Source organism: Uloborus diversus, chromosome 1 (assembly GCF_026930045.1).
Source record: "Uloborus diversus isolate 005 chromosome 1, Udiv.v.3.1, whole genome shotgun sequence".
NCBI lineage: Eukaryota > Metazoa > Arthropoda > Arachnida > Araneae > Uloboridae > Uloborus > Uloborus diversus.
In genome coordinates this window covers 134,117,045-134,129,604 of record NC_072731.1, presented here as the reverse complement: position 1 = coordinate 134,129,604, position 12,560 = coordinate 134,117,045, and the positions used below count along the sequence as shown (strand labels likewise).

The window sequence follows — 12,560 nt, the reverse complement described above, 5'->3', positions numbered from 1 at the left end:
TTCAATGTTATTATATTGAATTTCTTTTTTTTTAATCAAACATATAGTTTCATCTAAGACTCCTGAATGTGTTCTTAGCACGGCACTTTAAACAGATCAGATAAAATCATCAATTATCAGATTTAAAAATAAATTATTAAAAAAAATTCTTTTTTTTCTTTTTTTTTTTTTTGAAAATTTTGTTCTGAAGGCTATTTTTTCTTCTTGAAGCTACTTATTAAAAATATTAAATTTTCAACATTCTTTTACCAAAATGAATGTAAAATAAACCAGTTTTTGTTTTTGAATAAGCATATTTTAAAACATTATTGATTTATTTTCTTAAATTTACATGTATATTGACTTCAGTAATATCATTTGCAATAAAATGAAATTCTTTTTTTGTTTCTTGACTTCTGTATTCTTACCACTACATTAAAAAAAAATCCGAAGTGTCAGAACAATAATACTGTAAAAATTGAATTTTCAATGTTCTAAAATTTAAAAAAAAAAAAAAAGAAAGAAAGAAAGAAAATAGAAGAAGATAGAAAAAATAACTTATAACCTATTTCTGTTGACATGGTTTTTTGCTACTTCATACTATTTGGCTAAATTGCTGTATTTTATTACATAGTTTGCGATATAATTTGATATTTTAATGAATGTTCTGTGACACATTTAATATGTATTTAAATTTGCACACAAAATTTAACTTTTACAACTTTTATATTTAGGTGCATGAATAGAGAAATATTTTTTTTTCAGCTTCTGCAAAGCTGTAATATTTCAAATAAGTAGTTTCAAGAAGAAAAAACAGCCTTGAGGACAAAGTTTTCAAAAAAAAAAAAAAAAGTTAAAAAAAAAAAAAAAGGTATTGTCTGATACTGATACGTTTAAAGTGCCGTGCTAAAAACACTCAGGAGTCTTAGATGGAACTATAGGGGAGAGGAGGGAGGAATGGGACAGTGGGAGGAGTGGGACAGCTAAAATTATGGCAAAATAAATCACTTTATTTTATTGTCAGTTTGACCACTAGATGACCTGTTTATAGCTTCTTTTTGTTTCATACTTGCAGTTTATCCAGCAGTAAGTTTCAGTTAATAGTTGGAAAAAGTTAAATTTCTCACCTCCAAAGTAATTTTCTAATCTATTTTTAGTTTTATTTCTTTATTTATGTAATTTGTAAAACTAACATAATATATTATCATTGTAATTTTAAGGATATAATGTGTGCTTATCTGCAATTTAATTAAGCCTAAAACCAGCATGGTTTATGTGACAAGTTATTTTTTAGAAGCAATGTGTAGAGGGAGGAATGGGACACTCCGAAAAAGGTGGAATGGGACATACGCCATAAATATGTCCCTTCTGTAAAGGGGCTGTTCAAATATTAAGTAAGCATGTTTTTATCAATTTTTGACCTCTCCTTCCCATTGTAAGCAGAAATCTTTTCAAAGGCACTGGGCCATATAATTCACCAAACCAACAGTTCAAAAGATAATCCAATTTTGTTAACACTGGACAACCATGACAGCCATGTTACAGTTGAAATAATCATCAAGGCAAGAGAACAATGGTGTTTTTATGTTAACGTTTCCGCCTCATTGCAGTCATAGGCTTCAATCACTAGATATATTGGTATATTCCTCATTTAAAAGCCGGTATAAATGAGGCTTTGCAATCTTTGCAATCTTTGACAATCTTTGCTTGCAATGATTGGTTGTTAAACAATCCGAGAAAAACTATTAACATCTACCACACAGCAAAGCTTGTTGGGATTTCCTACCATGCATCATTCACACCAAAAAATATTACTTCCATGTTTAAAAAACCTGGAATATATCCATTTGACAGTGAGTCGTTTGGAGATGAAGAGTTTTTGACATTGTGTGTTACAGTCCATCCCTTGCCGGTAAATAATGATAATAACAGTAGTTGTCTTCCTTCACCATCTAACCCACATGACAATCCTGTTAATATCATTGTTAGCATGCCATCCTCATCTCATATTTTGTTCCTTAGTCCTGCAGACATATGGCCATTTCCCAAAGCAGAACCCAGGAATCCCCTGAAGAAAAATAAAGGAAAGAAGAAAGGACGAACAAAGATATTGTCAGATGCCCCAGAGAAGATAGAAATTGAAGTAGAAGAAGCTGCCAGACTAGAAAAAAAAAAGCATCAACAAAAACCTATATGCAAAAAAAAAAAAAAAAAAAAAAAAAAAAACTAAAACTAAAAGTTAAAAAAACATTTGAGTTTAAAGATGAATCCAGTGATAGTGAAGGGTCAATTTCTGTACACGACACTTCAGATGAAGAAATATTTTATCCTCATATACATGATGACGTGGAAATAGCACAAGAGATTGACTGGATGGAGGACAAACCAAACATAGGAGAAAATGAATTTGTGCTTGTCAAATTCCTTACCAAACGGTCAATTGTTTACTATGTTGCAAGGGTGAAGAACATTTATGATACTGAAAGCTACAATGCAAAAATTTATGAGAAAGGACATGAAAGGAAATTTTAATTTTCCTCAACAGGATGACTGTAGCATTATAGATAAAACAGATATTACCATGAAATTACCGCCACCACAATTGGTTGGTGGGACCAGTAGAGTTTGTCTTGTTTTTCTTTTAATGTGGACCTTTCTAATTATGGCATTCGCTAATTTTTCTGTAATTTTCAAATGTGTCCCACTCCTCCCACACAGGAGGGAGGAATGGGACAAAATTCTTGAAATTTGTAATTAGTCAATAATAAAATGTTTAAACATTGTGTATATTTTTAAAACGTAGTTATAATATGCAAGTTTATTGTGTGAGCTTTTGAATTTATGAATAAGTAGAGGATTATGAATAAGAATCATTTATGTGAAAAGTGTCCCAATCCTCCCTCCTCTCCCCTATGTTTGATTTTAGAGAAAAAGAGTTTTCAACATAATAACATTGAAAATGTTGACTTTGCGCTCAAAGATGCAAAATTTAAATGTTATTAATGTCTTATGTTAAATTAAATGAATGTCAAAAATATCATATATGTGTCACAGAACATTAAATTATCAATTTATACTGCAAACTAAATTATTAAAATACCAGTAATTCAGACAAATGGTATGAAGAAGTAAAAAGTCTTGACGACAGAAATAGGCAAAGTTATTATTTTTATAAAAGTTTTTTAAAGCATTTTGCCTCAATGGAAATTACTGTTTTAGTAAGACCAATAATAGATCATAACAAGGGGAAAAAAAAAATTCAATATGTTGTTCACGCAAGGAGTTACGACAGTTTGAATATCAGTAAAATTTGACATTTTCCCTATTACAGCCTAATGTAACTAAAAGCATATTGAACTTGCCTCAGTTAATTATGCATTTTTTTTTAAAGTGCATATACTTATCTTCCAAGCAATACTACTTTTGTCATGGTAACTGCAAGGTGCAAACTTTTTGGACCTCAAAAATGGTTAAAAGCGTCAAAAATGCTACTTTTTTGTAACCTTCATTGACCTTGCGGCAACCACTTGCCTCAAATTTAGCATTCATTTTTGTAAAGTTTGAACCTTCTATCCTTCATCCATAAAAAAAATTACAGGCAAATTGTTCTCGGTAACAATTGTGGCTCATAGCAATTTCCATGTCTTAAAAATCTGCTCAATTTTTGCTGCGGCGCGTTTACCTTTAGGAGCCCATAAAAACTGAAAAACTCAACTTCAGAACAAAAATTCCGGATTCAGGCATTTAACAAGATAATTAATAATTGGTAATTTTTGGAGAAAATCTACGATGGCATGAATCACAGGTTTGACACTTTCTCAGATTCTTGCTCTTAAATATGTTAGCTGTGTATCTCCATCCATTTAAAATACCCTCAAATACTCACGTGCCCCACCAGTGTCACAACGTTAATGAAATATTTGCATAGATCAACCAGTTGCACCAGTTGGGTGAGCTGATGACGTCAGGAGTTAGTGCGGTAAGTGTCCATAGGATATTTTTATTCGTTTTCATCAACCAGTAGCTCTATTAGAATGTGCATAGTTAATCTGCAGTAACCCTATCCAAACATATCCCTAGAAATATATTTCAAGAGTAAAATTAAACACAAACATTAGTTTAGCATGAATCTAAACAAAGATGGTGTTGTAGCTAGGTTTCATACTATATAGCACTAAGTATAAAATATTTTAATCTCATTCAATTTCAGAGGAGTTTCTACTTTTTTTGTATACTCCTGATGCAAAACAACAATACACTGGGAAGGACAATGTGTTATATGATGGTAGAAAGCAACCAATCTGATTTAATGCATAAAAGCACATAAGCATTCTTGCATGCTAAAAAAAAAAAAAAAATCATGCTTTATCTCTTCAGGCTTTATTTACCTTTTCCATCAAAATAGAGAGAATTTCTTAAAGTTGAAATGCCCCAAGTCTCATTTATTGTCTGTTTACACGTTGCAAAAGCTAAAAGGGCCCATAATATTGACCTGACATTAATTCAACCTTGTGAGAAGGATATTCTAAGTTGCATGTTAAGTCTAAACATGGTATAGTAAATTTTTAATACTGTACAGCTATCACAAATTGCTGCAAGCAAGCAAATTTATGAAACGTCATAGCATCTTGGAATAAAACTTACATGCCTGCTAACTCCACTGTTTTTTTTCCTGGGAGATTCCTAAATTTTGGATATTTCTCCCGATTTTGTGTATGATATTAGGAACTTACCTTTGATTGTACTTTAAGGAATAGTGAAAAAAAAATCCCTATATTCCCTTGAATAACAATGGCAATATTGCTGTGCATCACAATCATCTCTTTTTTAGTTTACAGCTTGATGAAAATACAAATGTTGTGAGACTTGCTCTTGGGCAGTACCCGTTCTAAATTCATATAGGAATGGAAAAATTATTATAAAATTGATAAAGTAAATCTGTATTTCCTGTAATGAAGCAGCTGCATGGGTTGGAAAAAGGAAGGGAGCCATGTCTAGGATTAAGCAAGGGGCAGGAAACACAATCGGGCCATTCCATGGAAAACGGTCATTTTGTCCTGCACATAACGCCTCATATATTTTGTTAAAAATAATACAAGTGTCACATGCGGGGCAAAAGGTTGACTTTTTCGTGGAATGGCCTCATCAGCAGCAGTGCTGTCTTCCACAAACATTTTCTGGCAACAAAAAAGGACTCATTTAAAACTTGCATTAGATAGTGCTGTGAAGGTAATTAATCATGCTAAGAACTGTGCCCACTTTAAGCATACCTTTAAAACTTACCATTGAAGATCTGAGTACAAACCACTTTCTACATCTTGCTGCAGACAGAAATGCAGAGGCTATCAAAGTGAAAATTTCAGCTCGACTGTTTGAATAGAGGAGGCACTGGTGGTTATATGTACTGAGGTGCCTTTTAATAGCAATTAAGTAATGTCAATTAACTGCTTAAACTGGGATACCTTTCGAACATTTTTGAAAGATTAAATGAAATTACCCTTTTCTTCAAGGGAAGAAGGAACACAATTAGAGGTTTTTAAATCAGGTATCAACCATTAATAGACTTAATTTCTTTCTTTTTGTTTTATGTATATAAAGATTCCTTTTGCACATTTAATATGTAGTCCATGCAGAAATTTTTGTATCAATCAAGGAACTTGCTTTTAAACAGCAGAATGTTCTAAATAAGGGAAGTTCCTGTCTTTTCCAGTATTTCTCATATAAACATACTTTTATGTGTCACATTATCAGTAGTTACTTCATTTTTACTTTTATAGAAACAATTGAGCTCAGACAGGAGTGATTCTGATGAAGAGACCTTGGATTTAAAGAAGGGCAAAAGCAAGAAGAGTAACTTTAAAGCTAAACTACTGCAAAGGTAAGGTATTTTACATTCAGTTACTGTCAAAATAGTTCATTTTGATTGAGTGAAATCATTTATGGAAATACTCAAAAATAATTATAAAAATAACCTTAAATACTCAAAAATAATTATCAAAACATTTAGTGATGAAGATGAAAGCTCTTGTGATGATGTAGAAGTTAGCTCTTCTGTAAAGAAAAAAAGGAAAGATAACAAGAAAGAAAACAAACCCCTACAAAAGCCAGAAGTAAGTTTGTTAAGCAATGAATTTTCTACTATTACTTTGACTGCTGTCTGTTGGCTAAAGTCAAAACTACCGCAAGAACTCAATTTGGGTTATACCCTCAATTAATTGTTTGCATATTAGGTCGACCAACAAATTAAAATGTGTCAAAAAGTCTGTTCCGATTATGGGCATAGAAACATCTGCCATAATGAAATGCCATTTGAATGCACGTCTGAAACCTAAACTTAATTGCAGCAGTTTTCTACCATATGTTTTTATCTTTGAATGATTTGTAGCAAACAATTCAAAAGCATTTGGACAATTTTGCTGATTACCCTTGACGGGAATGCTCGAAACATCACTACCCCTATCGATGAGGAACTTGGTATTCAAACTCTGATCATAAACATAGAATCAATTTGTGGTTTTTACCAAACACATCTTGTTACCTGCCCCATTGTGAGTGGTAGCATTCACTAGATCTTTTTGGGCAAATGCGCAAGGTTACCTGCATTTGTTTGCTTTTTGACTAAAACAATTGTGGTAGAAACAAAAATCTGAATTGCCCCGAGTATGTTGCTCATTTCTCCTGTCATTTCTATCGTGGGAGTTAGACCGCTTTCTGTAAGGAGAGCGACCCCTCTCTTGAGATAATTTCTCAACCTGCGATGTCAACTGCGTAATTTGCTGTTGCAAGCCATTAAGAGCTGCTTGTTCGTTTTCAGACATATTACATAATGAAAATGCAAGGCAAAAAATTGTGGGGGGGGGGGGGGAGAGCTCTCTTGGTCACAGAAATAAATAACTCAGCTCAATTCCATCTGAGAAATAGTAATCCAACATTGAAGCGTCAGTCACAAAAGTATCCATTTGTACCCGAAAACTGAAAACAGTCGCTAAGGTAGCTAGAAACACCAGCAGGCATAACTAAAATCAGTCACCTAGTAGCACCAACACTAAATCCACATTGATATGGTTGCCTATTCACAATGCACCGGGTCACCACTAAGGACATGTGATGCTCATCCTTTTAATATATATTTACTGTTGTAAAAGAAACTACATGAACATTAAAATGAGCAAAAGGCTACTAAAAGATAAAAACTTTAAAAGGTAAAAAGGAACATTTGAAAAGATCGCTGTCGAGTGAACCATGTTGCAGGCAAGCTCTCAAGAAACAACCTCGCTTCGACGAAGCGCATGTGCATTATCTCTGCCGAGCTGAGTTGAGTAGCACGCATGTGTTCGCTGCTGATTGCCAATGACCATCTGGAGCCGTCTGAAAAGGAGTTTTGGAGTCCACTGACCTGGAATCCCCATACTAGTATACACTTTCTTGCAGATTTGTGCCTTTTTATGTTTTATTTTCTTTTACTATTTGTAGACAATTCATTTTTAATTTTATAGGTTTCCCTGGGGTCAGACAACTATAATTCTGATGATGAAACATTAGATTTGAAAAAGAAAAAAAGTAAGAAGAGTAACTTAAAAACTAAACTACTGAAAAGGTAAAGTATTTTACATGCAACTACTGTCAAAGTATTTTTCTTTAATTAAATAAAATCTAATCAAAGATTGTTATGAAACATTTAGTGATGAAGATGAAAATTCTGGTGATGATTTAGAAGATAGCTCTCCTGTCAAGAAAAAAAAGGAAAGATAACAAGAAAGAAAACAAAGCCACAAAAAAGCCAGAAGTAAGTTTATTAAGCAATACTTGTATTTAGTGCAGTATTTTTTTAAATTTTCTGCACTACTTCTCCCTTCCCCATTTGCAAAGAATGTTACAGAAGATAGGTTATTATAAAACTATTCAACTCAAACCTGAAGATTAAAAAGCACTATGAACAAACAAACAAATCAAAAAAATAAGTCAATTAAACAGTATAAAAATTTGTTACTTCTTTCCCCAATGTAGAGTCACATGAGTTTAAAGAAAGGAAGTTTAATATGATCACCTTGTATAAAATATTTTTTTCTGCCTCTTCTGGCATTTCTCATAGAGTCATGTTTCTGTGTGTGACATTATCTGCTGTTAAGAATCAAATAAATATGTTTGTGCTTGAAAAGTAAAAGAAAATAAATCAACGTAAAAAGGCACTTGCCGGATGGCTTTGCATCCACCAGCTAACTTATTTTGCATTGAAAAAGGGGTAACTTTTAACCGCAAAATACTGGTATACAGTTTCCTGTAGATTTGATTCCTTTTATGTTTTATTTTCTTATACTACAGTCGGACCTCCATATATCAAAGTAGCAAATTGCTAGAAAAAAATCGATATATAGAAATTTCGATACATAGAAACGATCTTATTTTATTGTACAAATCTCTACAACACTAAAATTAAAGCTAATTTTCGTGTTATGAAACCCAATTTTCTAATTTATACGAGCATCTGATTAAATGAAAGTTGATGATTAAAAAATTAACAAAAATTAAAGTTTTGCGCTGTCATACATCTTTATTCTTCAGCAATTAACTTGATTCGCAACATAAGGGTTGTTTCGTTTTGACAGTGTAATCGAGAGAAAAGTAAAAAATCAATCTACTTAACTTGAATGGTTTTTACTGAAGCTAAAAAGACTAGGAATGATAATCAACAGACAAAAGGAATAACGTGAAACTGATTTTACAGTGTTACTGGTTACAACTCAGATTTGAAATAAACTTGAGATAATTTAAGAACTCCAGAACGGAACAACAACCTATTTACACAGCCCTCAACCCCAGATTCCTTATGAGTTTCGCAGCAACTTTTAGTGAACATAATTTTCTCCCCTAGTTTTCATTTTTCATGAGACAAACAGCCTGAAGTTTAATCAAAATCTACGAATGTCTTGAAAAAAGAATTCGATATATAGAGATTTTTTCGATATATAGAAAAATTTTCAATGTAATGAACATAGAAATTTGCTGGCATTTCGATATATAGAAAATTTCGATATGTGGAAGTTCGATATATGGAGGTTTGACTGTATTTGTAGATAATTCATTTTTACTTTTATAGATTTCCCTGGAGTCAGACAGCAATGATTCTGATGATGAAACGTTAGGTTTAAGAAAAGAAAAAAGTAAGAAGAGTAACTTAGAAACTAAACTACTGAAAAGGTAAAGTATTTTACATGCAATTACTGTTAAAGTATTTCTCCTTAATTGAATAAAATCTAATCAAAGATTGTTATGAAACATTTAGTGATGAAGATGAAAATTCTGGTGATGATGCAGAAGATAGCTCTCCTGTCAAGAAAAAAAGGAAAGATAAGAAAGAAAACAAATCCATAAAAAAGCAAGAAGTAAGTTTATTAAGCAATACTTGTATTTAGTGCTGTATTTTTTGAAATTTTCTGCACTACTTCTCCCTTCCCCATTTGCAAAGTACATTACAGAAGATAGGTTATTATAAACTATTCAACTCAAACCTGAAGATTAAAAAGCATTATGAACAAGCAAACACATGGAAAAAAAAAGTATAACAGTATAAAAATTTGTTACTTTTTTCGCCAATGTGGAGTCACATGATTTCAAAGAAAGGAAGTTTAATATGACCACCTTGTATCAAATCGTTTTTCCTGCCTCTTCTGGCATTTCTCATAGAGATATTTCTGTGTATCACATTATCTGCTGTTAAGGATCAAGTAAATATGTTTGTGCTTGAAAAGTAAAAGAAAATAAATCAACGTAAAAAGACGCCTGTGGGGTGGCTTTGCATCCACAAGCTCACTTCTTTTGCATTGAAAAAGGGTTACCTTGTAACCTCAAAATACTGGTTTACTAGTCCAGTAAATGAACACATTATAGCTTGCATGGAATATGTCATAATTTTTGACTCCAGAATATTGTTAGGGGTAGTTAGTAAGTAAACATACTAAAAGTCTCCGCCCCTAGGTGGTGAGCCAAAAGTAGGAGGGAAGGGGGAAGAAAATTTTGGGTTTTTCGAGAAAATGTAGTAAAGGGTGGAAAAAATGAGTTTAAAATAAAAATTCAAGCTAAATAAACTTCCTATGAAACTGTTTCTACACATATTTTGTCAAATTTCCAATAATTTTCCAGGTATATGTTATGAAAAATCAACGCTTTTCGGAAAAATTCTCCCTTTTTGTCAAACATTTGCTCCTAGTTCCTTCCAGGATCAGTATTCAAAAAAATTGTCAAGGAAAAAGTTGTAGAGCTTTAAATTTCCTTCAGTTTGATATGCTATTTTGTTGTATTTTATTCAACCAATCAAAAGTTACAGAATTTCAAACACGCACTTTCATGGCAAAAAATGAAACACTTGTCATTCACAAATTTCAAACTGACTCGAAAGGATAGCGCACTTCCTCTTTCCTCAATGAATTCGACAATCCTGATGGACGATAAAGAAGTATTTGTGGATTACTATAACACAAATGTTTACGGGGGGGGGGGGGAGATGTATGAAATTCTGACTTTGTGACAAGGGGGAAGGAAAGGGTAAGAAGTGTGACATGAAGCATTTTTTAATACGAATATGTTTATGAAAAGTAGTTTGTAAAACGAACTTTGGGACAAGGGGGGGGGGGTTAAAAATGTTGAAAAAAAGTAACATTAATTATGGACAGCCCCCTTTACCAAGGAATCGGACAAAACTTTGCAAAGAAGTATGAATGATGGACTGAGGACATGCAGAAAGTCAGCAGTATACATACTGCTTAAGGAAATTGATAATGGTATTAATTTAATTTAATTTGAATTTGTTCTTACTGAGGATACCTAATCTACAAAATTGTTAGGCAAAAAGAGAAGACTGTATAAACCATATGGACATCAATGCCAGTTAGAAAATTGAAACGATGGTCAGACGAGAAGGTTTCTGTCCAACTTTCATAATAACAGTCAGCTGACAAATCCACTAATGCTGAAGCTGTTGAAAAATGAGTCAAATATACACTCTGAGCTTTAGGTGATGTTGATATTGCAAAGACAGCTAGCATCAGATGACAAAATTCATCAGTAGCTATCATTTGAGAGGAAGTCCTCCTGGTTGTTCTCTTGATAGCCAAATCCCTTACTTATCACAACATTCTGCTGTCAAAATGTACCAGAAATCTGAAATCATACAACATGAATCTAAGGTATATATCAACAGTTCTTCCCCTGAGTCCATTGAGGCTGCTTTGGTCATATGTATCTCTTCTCATATGGTGCTCTAGCCACAGAAAAGTCTCTCGACGAGTTGAGTTTCGTTACAGATCATTTATCAAAGTAACTGCAAACATCAAGACTGATCTCCAGCTCTGCCGTACCACCAGGTACACCTGTAGCTAGGAATGTAATGGTGAAGCACTGGATTGGGGATTTGGGAATGGAGGAATGACCAACTCATGCCAAAACTCTCTAAATCAGATGTTACTCCTGACAGAATCTTGAAGATGATTTTGACCGAAAAGTCACCTCCGAATAAAACCAAGGTGTCATCTTAAGATGGTATTTTCATTTTCTAATTACTGTCAGTCCATATTCCATATAAACACTTTCAAAATATGATTAGTAATAATGTAATGAAAACTATAATTACAAAAAGGTGCTTCTTGTCCACTACATTTACCTTATTTCTATTATTAAAATTTTCATTATCATGCTATAGCGTCACATATTCATTTCAGTAAAAATAACGAAATTGAGTACATGCTAGAACTTCATAGTTTTTGATTGCTTGTCAGTTGGGTGTCGCAGTGATTGGACATAGGCTTCCTATTTCTTTGGTATCAGGTTTGAATCTGCAGTTCAAGTGTTCTGCCGATGGATTTTCTAGACATAAAAAACCGCAGGCGCACAAGATCCCTTGAGCGCCTGCTTGTTAATTACTTCTGACAAATTACTTACTGAGGAAGTGCTGGCTTTCTGCACTTCTTGAGTTCACTTTCGTTAAATAATGCCATGAGTATGAAGCTAATTCATACTGCATAAACTTAGTTCTGCAAATCTTTGTCCGATATCTAGGTAAGAGGCTGTCCATAAATGTTACACTTTTTTTCAATATTTTTCAACAACTCCCCATTTCTCACAAAGTACTTTTCATAAACTAATTTTTATAAACATTTTCGTAACATCGAGCATTTTTTAAATGATTGATGTCACACTTCTTACTCTTTCCTTCCCCCTTGTCACTAAGTCACAATTTCACAACCCCCCCCCCCCATAAACATTTGTGTTGCAGTAATCCACAAATACTTCTTTATTGTCCATCAGGATTGTCGAATTCATTGAGGAAAGAGGAAGTGCGCTATCCTTTCGAGTCAGTTTGAAATTTGTAAATGACAAGTGTTCCATGTTTAGCAAAGAAAGTGCGTGTTTGAAATTCTGTGACTTTTGATTGGTTGAATAAAATATAACAAAACAGCATATCAAATTGAAGGAAATGTAAAGCTATTCAACTTTGTAATTGACAGTTTTTATGAATACTGATCCTGAGAGGCACTTGACGCAAATATTTGACAAAAAAAAAGAGAGATTTTTCCAAAAATCATTGA

The 12,560-nt window shown here is 33.0% G+C and overlaps 1 protein-coding gene across 1 annotated transcript in view; it reads left to right on the top strand.

Moving 5' to 3' along the window:
- The window catches only part of LOC129221347 (HIRA-interacting protein 3-like), a 57,812-nt gene that overhangs the window by 27,147 nt on the left and 18,105 nt on the right, over positions 1 to 12,560 (top strand). Inside the window, exons 10-13 of the mRNA XM_054855820.1 lie at positions 5,757 to 5,857; positions 5,987 to 6,089; positions 7,476 to 7,576; positions 9,263 to 9,362. Coding sequence (XP_054711795.1) covers positions 5,757 to 5,857; positions 5,987 to 6,089; positions 7,476 to 7,576; positions 9,263 to 9,362 — 405 coding nt within the window. The remainder of the gene's footprint in view (positions 1 to 5,756; positions 5,858 to 5,986; positions 6,090 to 7,475; positions 7,577 to 9,262; positions 9,363 to 12,560) is intronic.